The sequence below is a fragment of the Strix uralensis genome, chromosome 19, assembly GCF_047716275.1.
Source record: "Strix uralensis isolate ZFMK-TIS-50842 chromosome 19, bStrUra1, whole genome shotgun sequence".
NCBI classification, from domain to species: Eukaryota; Metazoa; Chordata; class Aves; order Strigiformes; family Strigidae; genus Strix; species Strix uralensis.
The window spans coordinates 16,508,146-16,525,786 of NC_133990.1; the positions used below are offsets into that span (position 1 = coordinate 16,508,146).

General features: G+C 60.0%; 1 protein-coding gene across 1 annotated transcript; it reads right to left on the reverse strand.

The window, feature by feature from the left end:
• Window positions 1–6,293: 6,293 nt before the first annotated feature.
• On the reverse strand, window positions 6,294–12,776 carry ENPP7 (ectonucleotide pyrophosphatase/phosphodiesterase 7). The gene is made up of 7 exons (XM_074889124.1): window positions 12,536–12,776; window positions 9,591–9,736; window positions 8,120–8,740; window positions 7,380–7,593; window positions 6,879–6,960; window positions 6,761–6,820; window positions 6,294–6,405 (listed from the first exon to the last, which is right to left on the reverse strand). Exons 1-7 carry the CDS (start codon window positions 12,774–12,776, stop codon window positions 6,294–6,296), a joined length of 1,476 nt encoding a protein of 491 aa, XP_074745225.1.
• Window positions 12,777–17,641: the final 4,865 nt, after the last annotated feature.

A 17,641-nucleotide genomic window follows, 5' to 3' on the forward strand; every position in this document is an offset into this window, starting at 1 on the left:
CGTGAGGAGCTGCCCCACGGCGGGGCTGCGCGCCGGGGGCGTGGAGCGGTGAAACATGGTGCTCGACGGGCATGGCCGCGGATGAGTCAGCACCGCGGGGAGTTTACAACCGCGGGCGCGGAGCCCCGCGATTAACCGTGCAGGAGCCGGAGGGAAACGAATCGCCGCCGCCGCGCCGGGGTGGCCACGGGGCGCGGGGGCTGAGCGGGCTGCGGCCGGGCGATGGGGTGTCCTGCGGGAGGGGCCTCACGCAAACCCCGGTAAGCGATGCTGCTGCGGTTAGGAAAAGGCTTTTCAAAGCCCCGGGCTGGCGCGTTGCGGGGGGGGGGGGGGGGGGGGGCGCTGCCGGCCGTAACGGCGCTGCTGGGGACCCCCTGCGTGGTTTGGGGGGGGGCAAAGAGCCGGTGGGCGAGCGGGGCGGGGCTGGCTGGGGTCTGCAGGACTGGGGATGTGCCCGGGGTGCGGGTCAAGACGGGGTAATTGTCCTCGGTCCAGCGCTATCGGGCTTTGTTGTCTTCTTTGTACGCTGACTCTGGCTGTTCGCTGGCCAGGAGAAGGGTTAGACGCCGTTTTTTAACGGAAGGTGGCACAGAAATGCCACCCAGCGCCGCACTTTGTCTTTCTTCAGAGTTAATTTACCTTTTGCCGGCTCTGCTCTTTGTGTGCAGCACCTCTTAAATTTTCCGTGAAGAAACGTGCGCGCCTCTGCCTCGCCGTGTGCGTGCACACTACGGCCTCCGCGCCCGCGAGCAGCGCGGGGGGCTCGCCTGGTCACCCGGATCCGGCTCACCGGGGGAAAGGGGCCCCCATTCGGGTGGCACCGGGTGTTACCGAGTGGTGCTGGGGCTCCCTGCGAGGACGCAGGATGGAATAGCCGTGTCCACCCTTCCCGGAGGGAAGAAGAAGAAAAGCCCGGTGTGGTGGAGATGCTCTGCTTGGGCCGGGGGTGGGACGCGGGAGCAGCCCTGGGCCTTCGGGTCTGGGGGGGCTGAGCGCAGCGTGCGGGAGGCAGGTGCCTGGCACGGGGCTGTGCCGGCTGCTCTGGCCTTTCGTGGCCCGCCCCGAGCTGTCCCTTCCCAGCAGTGACCCCGGTTCCTTGGTGCTGCCCCAGCGCCGTCGCGCTCCCGCTCCTCCCGCCTCCGCGTCGACGCGGAGCCAAGTCCCCGAGCTCATGCTGCTCCGTGGACTGGAAATCTCCTTTCTATCCCTGGGGTGTTACTGGGAACGGGTCCTGGTCAGCTCCTGGGCTGCGGTGGGCTCCGGACATTCTGCTGGTTCTCCCCAGTTTGGAGCCGCAGGTTATTTTGTGTAGTTTAAAAGCTGCGTGTGATGGCCGGGGGCAGAGCGGGGGTTTCCTGGGGACGCAGAGCACACGGAGGCCTGGCTGTCGCCCGTTCTGGGGTGGCAGCTCTCTCAGGTTGATCACAGGTTTCCTTCCCATTATTTGATCTCTTTAATGGAGCCATGTGGTTAAGTGAAAAACCTCCCTTTTTCTTAGAAAAGGGAAGAGAATAAATCACTTTAAGCATTCAAAATGCCTGAACTTGTGGCTTTGAAGATTTGCAAAAACAGGAAGCGAATAAAAAAATCCTACATTTGTTTATATGTTAAAATTTTGTGAGTTTTTATGTTGCAATTCAGATCTTTTGCTCTTGGGCTCAGCAATAGCAAAAGGATCTTGCTGGAAGTGTAGCTGCCTGCCCCTCCCCTGTGCCGGGGGTGCCAGCCCAGTATTGCCCAGCTTTCTCCTTGGCATTTCAGGATGTTTTAGTGATGGAAAAAAAATAAAATTGTCCGCAAGTGCCTTTTGCCCCTGCCCGTCTGCCTTCTGCTGCTGCCTCCAGCTGCCCTGGGGAGGGCAGGGATGGCGTCTGCACGGCAGGACCGAGGGCAAGGAGGGGAAACGGGGGAGTTCTGGGTCCTGGCACAGTGATGTCCCCTCTCTGCTGAGTTGGCCAGAGGGGACTGTCCCAGCAACGGCGCTTCCCCGGGCATCGCTGCGGGCTGGGGCAGAGCTCCTGGGGGGCTGCAGGAGGAGAGGAGAGGTCTGCCCACTGCTGCCGAAGCTGCGGCTCCACCTGTGAGCACCTTTGGGCTGAACTCGGCGATCACCATCCCTGACAGGCTTCACCTTCCTGGAGAAACTTGGGAACACACAGTAAATAGTTTGGTTGCCACAATCCCTGGCTCCAGCCGAGCTAAGTGACAGCAGAGCCAATAAACTCAGCAGTCACTGAGAAAACCTTTGGCATCTTAAACATGAGACTCAGACTCCTGAACTAATCTGGTGGAGCATAACTTTGTAGCTCTTCCCAAGCGTTCCAGACATCCCAGGAATGCTGCGCATCCTGCGTGATGCCGGTAGTGGGGGGCTGTGGTGATTTGCTGTCAGAGGAAGGTGTTTGCCCCAAGATCAGACCTTCTCGGTGAAGCTGCTGGTGCCTCTGGCAGGTTGGAGCAGGAAAGTTGAGCGGGGCTGCCGGGGTGAGTGTGGCGGGGCCAAGCATCAACCAGGAGCGAGAGCCCATCGCATCAGGCTTCGGACCCGCGGCGAGGGATGCGGCTGCTCCTCGGGGGCTTGCAGAGCAAAGAGCCCCGGCTGGGGTGGGGGTCAGCACCGGGGCTGTTTGATGGGACACTTGGTCTTTGTGCCTGGACCGCCCAGAAAAAAGGAGCATTATTGAGGTGCCTGCGCTCCTCCTGGCACTGCGGGCTCGGGGCTCTCCTGGGTCAGGGTGAACAGTGACGGGGTTTGCTGGGGGGGGCCAAGGGCGCCTCATATTCCTGACTTCAAAGGATGAAGCTGGGCCCAGCCCAGGGAGCGGCTGGGCTGCAGCCACCATGTTTGTTGTGGGCAAATGGTGGCTGTTTCCCCAAGGCATTGGCCAATTGAAGCCCAGAGATCTGCATATCATTTGGGTACGGGGCTGCGGGGCTCGGTGGGATGAGCAGAGAGCAGGTGGTGTCCGGGCCCGCGGCCGCGTGCGGGAATTGCAGGGGCACGTGCCGCCCCCCGAGCGGGCATTGCAAGAGGCAGCAGTTTTCCTGGAAACTGCATCTGCCGCAAGGACACAGGTGTAGGGGGGTGTTTGTTGTTGTGTTCCCAGCCGGGAGCAGTCGGGACCCCTGGGCAGCGGCGTCTTTCTAGTGCAGGAAAAAGAAAAGGAAGCAAATGGTGTGGAAATGCGGAGCAAATTGGGATGCAATCCACAGCGGGGGCTCTCCCTGCTGTGTGACCCCCAGGCCCGGGGAGGGGGGCGGTGGGGAATGAATGGGGACGGGAGGGTGGGGGGAGATGCAGCGCTGGGCAGAGCCGGGATCTCAGCGACTGCGTCCACCAGCACAACCCAGTGCCGGGTTTGCTGGCAAGGCTGGGCAGGGCCTTGTCGGGTAAAGGTTTGGTGGAAATGTCACATGGGGGAAGTAAGTGTACAAGGTGCGAGATGCAGCGGGAAGAGCTGGGAGAGGCTCAGAGAAGGACAGGCAAAATTTGGCAGTGTCTTGTGGATTCCAGGGTTTGCTGGGGAGGGGCTGGGCTGGAGACAGCCCCTGGGCCGGGGACCGGCAGCCGGTTTAGGCTCTCACAGCTCTGCGTGTCGGTGGGGTTAAACCTCCCCACACCCACGGGGGAAGGATCGGCCTCACCCATCCCGCCTGGGACTTCGAAGCATCCGTCACTGCGGGGCTGCGCTGTGAGGGGGGAGGAAGGGACCGGGAGGTTTAAGGGACGCGCATCTCCAGGGCATCACCCTGAGCAGCCCGGCGTGTCCGCGCGGCCAGAGCGGTGGTGGGTGCTGCGTGCTGGGAGCTCCGGCCTCGGCAGCGCCCAGAGGTGGGTCCCAGGCTGGTGCCGCCGAGCCCTTCAGCTCTGAGTTGTCACCGGGCAGCACCCGGGGATTTGTCCCCGCGGAAGCCACCGAGGCCGCTCACACCGGGACCTGGCGGCAGTTGAGGGCCCCGGGGCTGCTGTTGGAGCTGGGCGAGTGGCCGGTTACCGCGGGCACCGCCGGTTTGACAAGCCGCGGGGTGCTCCTGGGTGGGGTTTTATCCTGAGCTGCCCCCCCGCCCCGCCGGTGCCGGGATCTCCCGGGGGGGGGGTGTAGGGCCGTGAGCGCGGCTCGGGAGCCATCGCCCGCCGGCTGCCGGTACTGCAGCGGGACCCCCGGCGGGGGGGGCCAGGGCGAGGGGAGAGGGTCGAGGGGGGCACAGGGAGAGGGTCTGGGGGGGAGGATGGAGAGGCAGGGCTGGGTCTCCGGCCAGGGAGGGGAATCCTCCCGGTTCCTGCCGTGCTCAGAGACGCAGAGTTGGGAGGATGCTCTGTGCTGTAAATACGGGCGCACTGAAGAAATGCCCCGTTCAACGCTCGCTTTTTTCTTTCCCCCCCGCTCCGAGTGAGAAGAGCTGCTCCAGGGGATGTCTGACGGAGAACGTGTGATCTCAGGGGCAGTGGGAATCTTCCTAGCAGGGAGATGGCAGGGTTCACTCTTCAGTACCTGCCTCGCGAGAGGTTGTTCTGGCAGAGCCCTGTCTGACTGAACACGCTGCCTGTCGAATCGGGAGCTAAATTCCCACTCACAGCTGAGGCGAAATTCAGCTGGCAGGTAAGGATTCCCGCCAGGAGGTGGGTCACTATAAATCCCGTTGCCTGCGTGGGTCTGGGAACTCAAGTGGGATCAGCGCTACGAGCATCCCGCTCTGTCCCTGCCGGGCACCCAGAGGCCCCCCCACGGTCAGGAGCTCTGCGGGCTCCCACCGCCGGCATCGCTGGGATCCCAGCCGAGCTGCCCCCCTCTGTCTGTAAAACGGGCACGGCGGTGCTGACCTGCACGGACAGTCCCCAGGTCGTCAGCAGGATCACTGGGAAAGTTTCTGTGCACGATTATTATTATTTTAAGAAGTGTGTGCGGCGCTGGCCCGCGCGCTCCCCTTTCAGAGCCTCCCTGTCGTTTGCCGCCGGGCTGTTTGCGCTGCGTGCTGCCGGCCTGACCCCCACCCCCAGCACGGTTTCAAGCCAAACATTTTCTTCCTGTTTTTCCGAGCGGAGCGTGCGTCTCTTGTTTCATCTCGCTGGGTGAAGCCGATGCAGGGAAGGCAGCACGAGCAAGTCTCTATGGCAACAGATGTTTATCGAGCCCCTGAGATGAGGCACCGGGCTGGGGAGAGGCACTTCAGCATCTGGGATGGGGCCTGGGGCAGCTGCCACGCTAATGCCACGCTGGAGGGGCCTGGGGGGTGTCCTGCTGCCTCTCCCCGAAGCCCCAGCCCGGCTGAGGGAGCCTGGGCTGCTCCCTGCAGAGAGGAGTTGGGCTTCGTGCGAGGGCCTTTGGCATCCAGGGTGCATCAGCCCCGCTGCGGGGGGGCCAGGCCGGGCGGCACAAGGCGGCCCAGGCTCTGCGTGGCCCTGGGCTGGGGAATGGCGATGCTGGGTGTCTCCTTTGAGTGGGGGGGACTGGCCCCGTCGCTGCCACCTCCTCTGTCTCCCCAAAACACATCAAGGGTTGATGCCCCCTCCCAGAGCTCCCGGAGCCGAGTCAGGTGTGTTAAGCGCAGCCGGGGCTGCCCTGCCTGCGGGTTTTGGGCTCAGGGGTGTGTAGGTGGTATTTCCCGTTTTTGTCCACAGCCATAAGGGACAGAAAGACAAGCAGAAGGGTGCTGAGGGCACCCAGAAACACTGACTGACTCTGGGATCCCTCCCAGGCCTTTGCCGGATTTCCCCGTGCCGCTGCGGCAGCCAGCCCAGCCCCGCGGCCGGCAGAGACGTGCTGGGCCTCACCGTCTCCTTGGTGTGTCGCGGCTGTTCGCTCTGTGCCAGAGCCCAGCGCCGTTTACAGGAGCCTCCCGGCGCACTCGGAACAAATACTTTTAATTGCTTTAGATGCTCAACGTGTATTAGCTGTCCCTGGTCCAAACCGAGTCGGAGTCATTCTGCCTCGGGGAGGTCGGGGTAACGCAGCCACGGGGTGACCTTCTCAAGGTCAGACTGTACATCGGTGCCGGCTTCCACAGCGGGGTGTCCTGGTGTGCACCCCAAGGCTTGGGGGGGGGCATCTCCCCCCTGGGATGCTGGCAGTCTGGAGGAGCGTGGGTCAGGAATTTGGGGAGGTTTTGGGAACTCAGTGTGGTTCTCTGAGAGCGGAACTGGTGGTTTTCATGAGCCGTGTCCATCCTCATCTCACCACCCGTTTCTGGTGGAGCTGCCTGGAACTCGGAGGCTGCCAAGGCAGGAGAGCACAGCGCTGTAATTAAGAATATACTTATTTCACATATGTGCAGCCTATGGATAGGCTCTTGGACTAGATGATCTTCAAGGCCTTCTCCAGCCTAGACGATTCGGTGATATCGGCTGGGTGGTGCCACGCTGGAAGCACCAGGAAATCAGCCTGAGAATCGCTCGTCCCGCTGGGTCTGCGGGCACACGCGCACGGTGAGGCGAGCGACCAACTCCCCCCTCCTTGTTTCTCTCTCAGCCCCGCGCGGGCACAGGCAGAGCCCTGAGCGATGAAGGGTTCACCCTCCTCCCCGGTGCTCCCACAGCTGCCCTCCCCACCCCCCCCCGGTCCCCACCACACAGAGACCGGAGAGCGGGGGGGCCGCTTCGGCAGCGGCTGGGGGGTGCCCAGCCCTTCTTTCTAGCCCAGCAAATGCCCTGGGGGGGGTCAGTGCTGAGTCAAAATCCAGAGTCCCTCTGCCCGAGGGGGCGAAGGCTCCGCTGTGCCCAGCGGCGAGTGGCTGGTGGGCAACGAGCAGCGCGGGGCGTCACGGGCGGACGAGCCCCAGGAGGCCGCGAACAACCGGGGCACGCAGCTGCCTGGAAAAGGGCCTGCGGGGGGGTTGGGGGGGTCCTTAGAGCCACTTACCTCTGACGGGGGGGTTAGTACATTCCTCCCCAGCGTCCCAGAACGAGAGCGAGTCCCAGCGTCACCGGCAGCGTCTTGGCGGGAGGGAGAGGAGCGCGGGAGCCTGCAACGGCGAGAGGAGGAGCGCGGCGATCGCCCGGTGCCCGGCCCCTGCCCGGGCGAGCAACGGCCCCGTCCCGGCGGCGGCGGGGAGCTCCCGCGGGGAATTGGGCACCCGTGGCCACCCACCCTGCTCCCCCCCACCCTTCCCTCCCCGCTCCTGCTGTGGGGACGTTTCCCGGACCTTTAACGTACAAAGTTTCCCGGTTGCCGCGTCCGGGGACCGGGGAGGGGTGGGGGGGGAGCGGGGGAGCTGCGATCTCCGTGTCCGTGGGGGACATCAGCGTGGGGCCGGTGCCCGTCGGTGCCCCCGGTGTCGGGGAGCGGGCGGGGCGGGCGGCGGCCGCCAGGTGTCGCTGTTCCCGCGGGAATCCCGGCGCGCGCTCCCGGTACCCGGCGGCGCGCGGCCCCCGCCCGACTCACGCAGCATCGGCCTCAGGGCCTCCAGGTCGCCGTCGTGGGGCTCGGGGGTGATGCCCAGCAGCTCGCAGAGGAGGGCGTAGACGTGGACGCTGTCGAAGGGCTCCACCAGCAGCCCCCGCCGGAAGGCCGGTCCCACGGCGCGGAAGATGGTTTTCATGGCCATGGCCTCGTTGTCGAAGCCGTGCTCCCCTTTGTTGAACTGGACCTTGTACCTCTGGCAGCGAGAGAGAGGATGTGAGAGCCCAAAGCCTTCGTTCCCCCCTCCCCAGCACGGCCTCGGACGCCTCCCCCCCTTCCGCAGCTGCAGCATTCAACAGTCTGTTCAGTTTCTTTGAGTTTTTGGAGTGGATCTATAATGTTAAACGTTGCAGGAGCTGGAGGGGGCTGCCTAGACACAGCTCTCAAGCGATGACATCCTGCAAGTTCCCTCCCTAAATGTCAGCTCATCCACATTTTGTTGTACCGAGGAGCTTCGCGGTGGGAAGCTGCCTGCTGGCCTTGACCTTGGGCCTTCCCCTAATGCCAGGCCAGGAGAGGACCCTGCAACTGATACTCCGTGTTTTGCAAGTCCTGCGCCAAGACTTCTGGACCCTTCTTTGTCTGAACAGCAGAAAAGGTCTTTACACAAAGCACTTCCACCTGTTTGTAGGGCGACCAGACAACGTGAAGGCCTAAAGGTGGGTAGGTACTGGGGTGCCACGAGAAGGACAGGAGGAGAGAGGCAGTGGGATACATCTTACCCCGTGGATCACGTATCCTGGATCGCTGTACAACAGGAGCGGGGTGATCCGGGAATGGTTGGCGTAGCGGAATCTTCTCGGAAAGTCGGCTTTCTTGTACACGTGTAAGTTTGGGTGGGCATTTTTCAGGACTGAGTACACATGCTCTAGTTTTCCTTCTTTTGGCACCAGTAGTCCATTCGGTCCGTAATCTAAGAGCTCAAACTGGATGTCTTTGAACGTGAAGTTCGCCACCGTCTGGATGTGAATCTCGTTGGTCTTTATGACAGTCTCCATGCCGTGGTCAGATGTGATGATGAGGCTGAGGTTTGACTCCAGGCCGCTCTCCCGGATGCGTTGCCTCAAGTAACCGATGGTTCTGTCCACCTGCTTGATCATGTTTTTCCTCTGCGTGGATTCGGGGCCGTACTTGTGTCCCGCCGAGTCCGGCTCACCGAAGTAGAGGGCGATGAAGTCGAGGTTGTTCACCGTGAACCACTCCATGGCGGTGTCAATGTTCTCTCTCCAGTTGGTTTCGTTGCTGTAGTTGAACAAGAGGGGCTCCACCAGCTTCATATTCACTTCTTCCCCTTGGTATTTTGCTCTTCCTCCGGGGAAATAGATCGAGCCCGTCTTTAAACCCTGTTAGGGGAGACATTGCATAAACTCACCTGAGCTCGCCCTGCAGCATCTCTCCATCTGTCAGTGCAACCACCTACTAATGCGGTTAGTTCATTCAGCCCCCTAATGTCTCCCTCTGCCTCTAATGAGTTTTTCTTGCTCAGTGCCAATTAAAAGTGATTAATTGAAAGCACTGCCCTTCCCTGCACCTTGGTTTTCTCACTGTGTTAGTAACACTAGTTGTGACTTTGGGAACAGTGACCCGTTTGTACCTTGCGTGGACCCTCCGGCTCTGGACCATCGACACATTGAGGTGTTTCACTCCAATCCTATAAGCGCTTGCCCTGAAGTCAACGGGGCCAACTTGGCAGGTAAATACAGGCAAAAGCACATGTCTTGGGCCAGCCCTGTCTCAAAGCCAGACTCAAAGCCTAGGGGGTTCGAGGAAAGCCTCGCTGCAGCCCCCAGTGTAGGGGGGACCAGCCCCTGACGCTGCCCCCCCACGGTCCTGGGTGAGGCTGCAGAAACGCCGTTTGTGCCTTGGAGCAGCTGAAGCCCCTGGGCTCCTGGTGCTCCCTAAGGAACTGGTGGAGGTTTCCTTAAACAGAGAAAGGAGAACCTGTTTTATTAACGTCTTAATAAAGCTGAAACGCATCTATTATTTTTTGCTATTTTTAACAGAATGAGCATAATTATTCCTGCCGGTGTCTGGGGATTTCATTTTTTTTGCTGGTCTAATTAGCTGCCGTTTGCAGCGAGGCTGTTAGCTCACGGCCACTAGAGATCGTGGCTTGCCTGTAGCTTTCCTGGCTGGTTGCAGGCAGGTTCCGTCTGCGCAGGGGCTGTGGTGCGCGGGGGCCGCTGCACTTGCCTGTCTCTGAGCGGTGATCCAGATGGGCAGGCTGCCGTTGTCCCACCAGCTGTCCACGCCTTGCGTGCTGTGGTAGGGCAGCTTCTGGCCCGTGCTGGTGTTGAACCACATGTTGTGAATCACGCCGTGGTTCTCCAGGTACCTCCCTGCCAGGAGAGACGGAGGAGCTGGCGGTGAGCCAGGCTGTGGATGGACAGGGGGGTCTCACCCCTGCGCTGGGCACGGGGACCGCTCCGGCTCAGCGAGGAGCTTCTGCCTCTCGTACCCCATCCCAGCCCTCCCCCTTTGCCTCTGCTTTGCCCCTTTCCTCCCCCTGTGCTGTACAAAGTGGGGTTCCCAGGGCAGGGGATGAGATGCTGGGGGATGCTCCTCGCGCGGGTGGGGGGTTGATCGCAGGAGGGTCTCGCCTGCACCCCGAGCCACGGGACCCTCGGCCCTGGAGGTGCTGCCTGCAATCGCCCCTGCCCGTCCCGGCGCCGGCGGGGTTCCCCGTTACCCTGCATTAACTAATCGCCTCGGCGTTTCGCTTTCTCTGGGGCTCACAACCCCTGAGGTCGGCGTGCAGCAGGAATTCCTGTTAGGAGTGAAAGACTTGCACTTGGTGCTATTACATTTCATGCCATTTTTATTATTCTGGTCCTGAAGACTGCACAGTTACTTCTGCATGATATCCCCGTCCTCCCCTGTATTGACAATGCCTCCCTGCCTTTTCTCATCAGCAGATTTCATTAGCATGTTCCACTCTTTTATGCCAAGGTTATTAATTAAAATCTTAAATAAGATTGGCTCCAAAATCGATTCTTCAGGAATTCCCCTGCTGCCCTCCCTCCAGCTTGACAGTCTCCTCTCAGCATCACCTGCTGTCCTCTTCCCCGCAGCCCGTTACTTCCCCACGTTAGAGGTTTTGTACTAATCTTCGTCTTCTCCATCTTAACTAATGATTTCCCGTGTGGCACTGTATCAAATACATTACTCAAGTCCAGAAAGATTAAATTTAGTGCATCTCCGTTGTCTAAAAAATCATTTATCTTATCAAAGAAGGCTGTTGGGTTGGGCTGGTGCTATTTACCTTTGATAAATAGAGGTTCAGTTCTGTCCCTTTCTGCAGCTCTTGCCTCGTCTCTCGCTGACTGGGGAATCCAGATTAGGAGAATATTGAAGGGAATATTATTTTGTGTTTGTGCCTTTCTAATTATATCTGCGTGTTTGCAGTGTTGCATCCAATCTGTACACAGATCAGAGGCTACTGATATTCGGCACCGATATAATATAAACGCTGCAGGTATGCTAATACAGCCAGGGAGGACATGGTCGTGAGACACTGATTTGTGCCAGAGCTTAGCAGTAGTGACTAAATAAATGAAGCCTTGGGCTGCGTAAACTGTACTTTAATCTTTGTTTGGGTAAGTAGGAAAGTGTAAGTAAACTTTACCTGCAGGCTATCCTGTAACAAAAGAGAAGGAAATATCTCAAGACACAGACAAAAAGGGTGCCTGGAGGCTGTGAGAGTGAACCAGGAGAAAAGGAGACCCTGGGCTCTGCGAACAGGACTGGATGAGCAGAAGTGCCATCAGGAAACCAGGTGACCTATAGAGACTATAAATCCAGTAACTACGAGCTGCAGATCCTATGTGTGAGGAATAAATATCTACAAAAGATTTGATCTGACCAGTTATTAAAGCGGAACTTAGGGATGAGCCCTGTTGGGGTGGCCTCCGTGTAATCATGGACTCACAGAAGGGTTTGGGTTGGGAGGGACCTTAAAGCCCATCCAGTGCCACACCCCTGCCCTGGGCAGGGACACCTTCCACTAGCCCAGGTTGCCCAAAGCCCCGTCCAACCTGACCTTGAACCCTTCCAGGGAGGGGGCAGCCACAGCTTCTCTGGGCAACCTGTGCCAGGGCCTCCCCCCCCTCACAGGGAAGAATTTCTTCCTTACATCTCATCTAAATCTGCCCTCTTTGAGTTTAGACCCGTTCCCCCTCGTCCTATCCCTACACCCCCCTGATCAAGAGTCCCTCCCCCCTTTCCTGTAGCCCCTTTCAGTCCTGGGAGGCTGCTCTAAGGTCTCCCCGGAGCCTTCTCTTCTCCAGCTGAACCCCCCAACTCTCTCAGCCTGTCCTCACAGGGGGGTGCTCCAGCCCCCCGACCATCTTCGTGGCCTCCTCTGGCCCCACTCGAGCAGGTCCGTGTCCTTCTGCTGTTGGTGTCCCCAGAGCTGGACCCAGCAATGCAGGGGGGTCTCCCGAGAGCAGAGCAGAGGGGCAGAATCCCCCCCTCGCCCTGCTGCCCACACTGCTCTGGGTGCAGCCCAGCACACGGGTGGCTTTCTGGGCTGCCAGCGCACGTTCCTGGCTCACAGGCAGTTTTCCACCCACCAACACCCAAAGTCCTTCTCCTTGGGGCTGCTCTCAATCCCCTTCTTGCCCAGCCTGGATTTGTGCTTGGGATTGCCCCGGCCCATGGGCAGGACCTTGCCCTTGGCCTTCTTGAACTCCATGAGGTTGACATGGTCCCACCTGCCAGCCTGCCCAGGCCCCTCAGGATGGCACATCCCTCCCCTCAGGGTGTCCCCTGCACCACCCAGCTCGGTGTCAGCGGGGAATGTGCTGAGGGTGCCTCGATCCCACCATCCACGTCGCCAACCAGGATGTTGATTCCTACCGTGCTAATTCCTACCATGGTCTAGGTGGCGGCTGCATAATTCCTACAACATCTGGTGCTATTTACCTTTGATAAACACCGGCTCAGTTCTACCCCTTTCTGCAACTATTGCCTTGTCTCTCGCTGTATTTCTAGGACACACCTATCCTAAAGCGTAGCGTGCAGCCGAGGCTGGATGGCCGCTTGAATTAGTTTCCTTCACTGCTGCATAAACCCTAAATTTGCCCTTCCCCAGCCCACCCCACATTGCTCTGTCGGGCTCGGGGCTGGGGAAGACTCACCGGTCAGCAGCGTGAAGTGGCACGGGCTGGTGATGGTGATGAAGGCAGGAGTCATGTACCGCGCCTTCACCCCCTCCGCAGCCATAGCGTCGAGGTTGGGGGTGTCCACGTCCTGGTCGTAGTTCCACCGAAAGCCGTCAAAGGACACCAGGAGGACTTTGCTGCGGTGGGATACCTGCTGCACGGGGATGCATCTTGCTAAAGAGAGGGCAGCAAGTAGGAACCCCAGTGAAGTGAACATCTTCATGCCCTTGAACTGGAATAGACCGGAGAGCTCCCATTAATACATGAGGGATGGGACTAAGTTCAGTTCTTATCTAATCTTGCAGTTGCTGATCAGGTGTGTGGCTTCAGCCAGCACTTCGTATCAGAATGAGCCCCTCTGGTTTTTGGCTGGCTGAGGTAGATTAGCTTAGATTTCCTTCTGGGTCAAACACCAGATCTGCCTCCTCAATCAGTGGCGTCGGGTGCTATTTTAGCACTGACAAAGGGGAAGAGTTGCTCATGTGGCAGGAGGCCCGTGCGAAACCGGCCTCCCCACCACCCCGTCCCCCCGTGCATCCTTCACCCCGCGCTGGCTCCCTGCAGCCCACGGCCGTGTCCCTGCCACGCTCCTGGCTTGGGGTGCCCCACTCTTTGCTCACCAGTTCAGCCTCAAAAGGCAACTCACCCCCCTCCCAGGGCTGCTCATCTGCCTCAGGAGGGATGCTCAGAGGCTCAGAAAAGAGCCTGGATTTACCCAAGGTCCTTGAGTGTGGCTTTGTGGAGGTACGTGCTGGGGGAGGAGGCTCTGTCCTGGATCCTGGCCATGCCAGACACCCCCAGAGATGCTGCAGAGGGTGAGCCCAGCTCTGAAGCCCCCGTGTCCCCTCAGCCCAGCGCCTGCTGCTCACCGCAGGTAACCCTCATCCGCTTGTGCACGGCTGAGCTTCACCATATCAGCATCCCATTTTATCAATATCTGCTGGTTTTATGACTTCTCTGGGGTTTAATCATTGCTGATGATTCATTTCTCAGCAAAACAGTTTAAGGCTTTTGTAGACTTATGTAACAGAGGTTGACTTGGTTCCTCAGGGTCTGAACTCTCAACCTTTGTGTCTTTGCTGATCTTCCTCTGCTCAGGCTCCAGATTTATTCCTTGGTGCTTTGCTTCCTAATTGCCCAGCCATCCCCTCGCTCGCTGAGCAGAGCCATCTCCACTGGTTTCCCCAGCACTGTCTGGGGTCATTCCTTGGCATTTTCCCCCCAGGGCTGAGCTGGGCAGGTGAGTCTCGTGCTCACGCTGTGCTTCATCCTTCCTGGCCCCTGACAGTCTCTCTGTAGACCTGAGCATCCCCGAGTATTCCTGTCCGGAGCGATTCCTCAGGGTGCATCCAGGTCTCGGTCGCCTCTTCCTCTGTGCTCGTGTTTCCCAGGTGTGACACGGGATAATCGTGTGAGGACACTGTGAGAGGTTCGAGTGATCCCACCAGGGACCTCGCGGCCGACACACGCCGGGAGCGCAGCCTTGGGCGCTTCGTTTGCAAACGAGCCCAATCCACGGCGGGATGGAGCCTGCTCCAAGCCAACCCCTCCTCCTGCTAACGGAGGGCGTGGGGTGGGTCTTGGTCTGATGGCAGCCTAAGGGGAAATCCCTTTGCTGGGAGCTGGGGCTGCGGGGCTCTGCAGGGCTGTACTGGGCTCTGCGGGCCTGTACTGGGCTGTGCTGGGCTGTACTGGCTGAGCTGGGTGCTGTGAAGCTGGGTGCTGTGCTGGTGTGACGGGCGTGCCCCTGCACCCAGGGTTTGGCCAGGCTGGGGTGGAGCAGTTGCTCTGCTGGTGTGTCTGTCCGTTCCAGCAGCTGCCGTGTGTCCGGACAGCGGAGAGCCCCAGGAGAGGGGCTGCTGGCCGGGCAACCCCCTCTGCCAGCCCCGGCACTGCCGTTCGCTCAAGGAAGTATTTTGTTATCAGTGTTTGCTGCTCTGGGTCTGATATTGTCCTTTCAGTGGGGACAGAGGAGCCTGGCAGGCACTGAGGGTTTAAAGGGCTCCTATGATAAAGATGTTATCTCTTACCGAGCTCAGGGATAGTCCTAAATATTCAGTGTGTTGTTCTGAGGTGGGTCAATAAGTCCCCGTGCCGTTGTTAACAGCACAGGGGAAGGTCCCGATAAGTTATCGTGTTCATCGGCTCCGCTGGGAGGGAAGAGGCTAGAGAGGAGGAAGCACTGCTCTAATCTCGGAGGAATATTTAATAACAGGAGTGTCTCAAGGCATGTTTTGATATTTGGTATCTGAGAAGCACGAGGCACAGATAAAGACCATCACCTTTGGCCGCGCTGCCTGGGGACGCTCTCGATCCCCGGTGAAGGCTGATGCGGTTGATCTTGCGCTGACAGCACCCCAGGCACTCATCCAGCGCGGAGCAGATGTGCCCGAGGGGCTGTGGCTGCTCTGCGGCCACCGTGGCCCTGGTCAGCACCCGCCGAGTCACGGGCCTCTTGCTGACGGCCCCAATCCTGCATCCTTGGAAGCGCTCACGAGAACGTGCAGTCCCAACATTTAATTGGGGAAGATGGTCCCTGCAAAGGTGTCTTGGGGCCGAGATCGTCCTTCCCACACTTGTGTACCCGTTAACACAGTGCAGACAGATGAAGGGGCTAGAAAATAGAAACCGTGAGCGCAGAGAAGTCATGGGCCAGTGGGACTGCCCTGTTTGAAATGTGCTGCTTGGAGGCGCAGCCTACTTCCAGCCTTCGGAAAAAGGGACGCGCTGAGCACCCCGTGGGCAAAACCGGAGCAGAACCGCGGCGTGTGAACGCGTGTGGGCAGCTGCCAGGGTCCATGCTGGGGGGAGCTATTTGGTCAGGCAGGGCTGGGCAGTTTTTCCTTCTTTATTTTTTATTTTTAAAGGGAAAATCAAATTGTAAGTTCCTCAGGGTGCTGCTCCTGGCGATGGGACTGACGAGCCAGGCGATGCTGGGCAGGGCTCCACAGGTGAGACCACTTGGCTGGAGGGAGGGGGCGTGGGGGAAGCACTTTATAAAAGCCCCCCACAGCCCTGGGAGCCTTTTTGGTGCTGCTCTGCCTGAGCGCAGAGGGAGGAAGTGCTGGGAATTGAAGGACAACAGAGACCTAGGTCGGAGCCACCTCAGGAGAGGTAGGATGCCTGCGGGGTCTCGGGTGCTGCAGAGCTGAGAGATCTTACAGGCAGCTCTTTCTGCTCCCTGGGGAGAGCCCAGGTGCCTGCGGGGTGCTGGAGGGCAGGATCACTGCTGGCTGGAAACAGGGCGCTTGGACATAACACAGGGGATGAGGTGATGGAAAGCAAGTAGGTGTTTTAATTTTGCTCGCCTTGTCCCGCCTGGTCGCTCTGCTGTGCAGACCATTTGCTCTGTTAAGGTGTTGCATGTGCAGTGAAAGAGGGTGAAGGAAGGGAGAAGGGGAGAGAGGGTGGCCGGGAGAGCGAGGACAGATTTGAACAAAGCAGCAGGAGAAGCCCTGGTTTGCTCTTTGCACTAAGCCTGTCTCCTGCATCGGTCTGGTGCGGCTCAGACACGGGGTAACGCCTGCAGAGCTGCTCCTGGCTCCCAGGACGTGGTTGCCTGAGCACTGAGCGCCTGGGTCAGTGTCTGTGAAATACCCAGTGCCAGGATCTCGTGGTTAAAGTCGTGGCGCTGCCCGGTGAGCAGAACCGGGGGCTCTGCAGCTGAGTGCGGCTGGGAGCTGCGGAGTCTGCTGGGGACTGGGTGCGCTGGGAGTGGTTGGGTGGAGTTGATGGGTGGGGGGCAGACCCTGTTCGCTCCCTGTGGAGTGTAGCTGGGGGGCTGAGGGCAGCTCTTGGGGGGAAGGCTGCTCCCAAGCCCAGCAGACACCTGGTTTTGCTCACGCGTGGTTTTGCTCATGCCTGCCGCCGTCTGGGGGGAGTCTGTGGGTGTTCCAGCTGCTTTATCCCAGGCACGGCCAAGAAACTGGGATACAGGGGAAGAAAGTGCTGATAATGGCCTCAAAGTGAGGCGCAGAGCAGCAGTGACAGCGAGCTGAATGAAATCGGAAGCCAGGAGCAGCCCCGGACTTGGCCCGAGCCCTGAGGCAGATGGTGGGAGGAAGGTGCTCCCGCCAAACGGCTCATAAAGGCTGGAAAAGGAGCGAGGAGGTGGGAAAGGAAAAGGGGTTTGGTTGCTACAGGGGAGCTCCTCAGGCAGGGCCAGGGTGCCTGTACCGGGAGGCAGGACTTTGGGTCTAACCCTTGTGAAACTGCTCCCTTGGTGCCCCTGAGAGCCCCAGGGCTGCAGGGAGCCAGCGCGGGAGCTGTGGTCACCGGTGTCACCGCAGGTCTGACCACGGAGCTGCACCCACGTGTCAGTGGGCTGAAGGAACATGGTGGTGGCTGTGGGGATCCCCCAAATTGCACCTTTCCCTGAGCCTGTGCAGCGAAAGGCTGGGCTCAGGACCCAGCTTTAGCTGAGGGCCTGCGGCACCCAGTGTTATACCCGGTCCTTGGCCAGGGCCAGGTATGGAGAGCTGCGGTTTAGGGGGGCTGTTCCCAGGACCCCTGTGCCACCCTGTTCAGCGGGTGGGAGGTGTGGAGGTCTGGGCCAGCCCGGGGTGCACCGAGCTGGGTGGAGAAGTGTACAGAGAAGCAGATGGGGGGTGTCCCCGGGAGGCTGCGGGGCAGCAGCAGCAGGCCCTGCGCTAGCCTGGGGGGGGGCACTGGCTGGGTGGCCCCCTCAGGAGCTGCCTGCAAAGGGAGAAGAGGTGGGGTCCCTCCCTGTCTGGGTGTTTGCCTGGTTCTCTGTTGTCACCTGGGATGGGCAACGAGCCTCCTGCCCCTCCCAGGAGATGCAGCGCTGAGCGTGGCCGCGTTGGGTCTGGAGGAAGGTGTGGGAGGGAGGGGGGACACGAGGAGGGGGCTGAGCTGATCTACTCACGGTCAGCGCGTGAGTCTGGGAAGGGGCAGGTGACACAGCATGGGGACCCCCCCAGCCCATGCCTGGTTCCCAGGGCAGCTGTCCCCCCATTGGGCTGCAGGGTCTGGGAAGGGGGTTGGTGACAGGAACGTGTCTCGCGGAGCCTGCGGTGACAGGAGCCAGTGATGGGCAGGGATGGAGCCCACCCCGTGCCCCGG

Bases quoted from the DNA above. Each gene is read 5' to 3' on its own strand.
- ENPP7 (XM_074889124.1), bottom strand. From the start codon at position 12,776: ATGTTCACTTCACTGGGGTTCCTACTTGCTGCCCTCTCTTTAGCAAGA. The intron at 9,737-12,535 runs GTGAGTCTTCCC...CTCTCCTGGCAG, and splicing joins CCACTTCACGCTGCTGACCG to GGAGGTACCTGGAGAACCAC. The intron at 6,821-6,878 runs GTACTAACCCCC...ACCCCCCCGCAG, and splicing joins CTGGGACGCTGGGGAGGAAT to GCCCTTTTCCAGGCAGCTGC.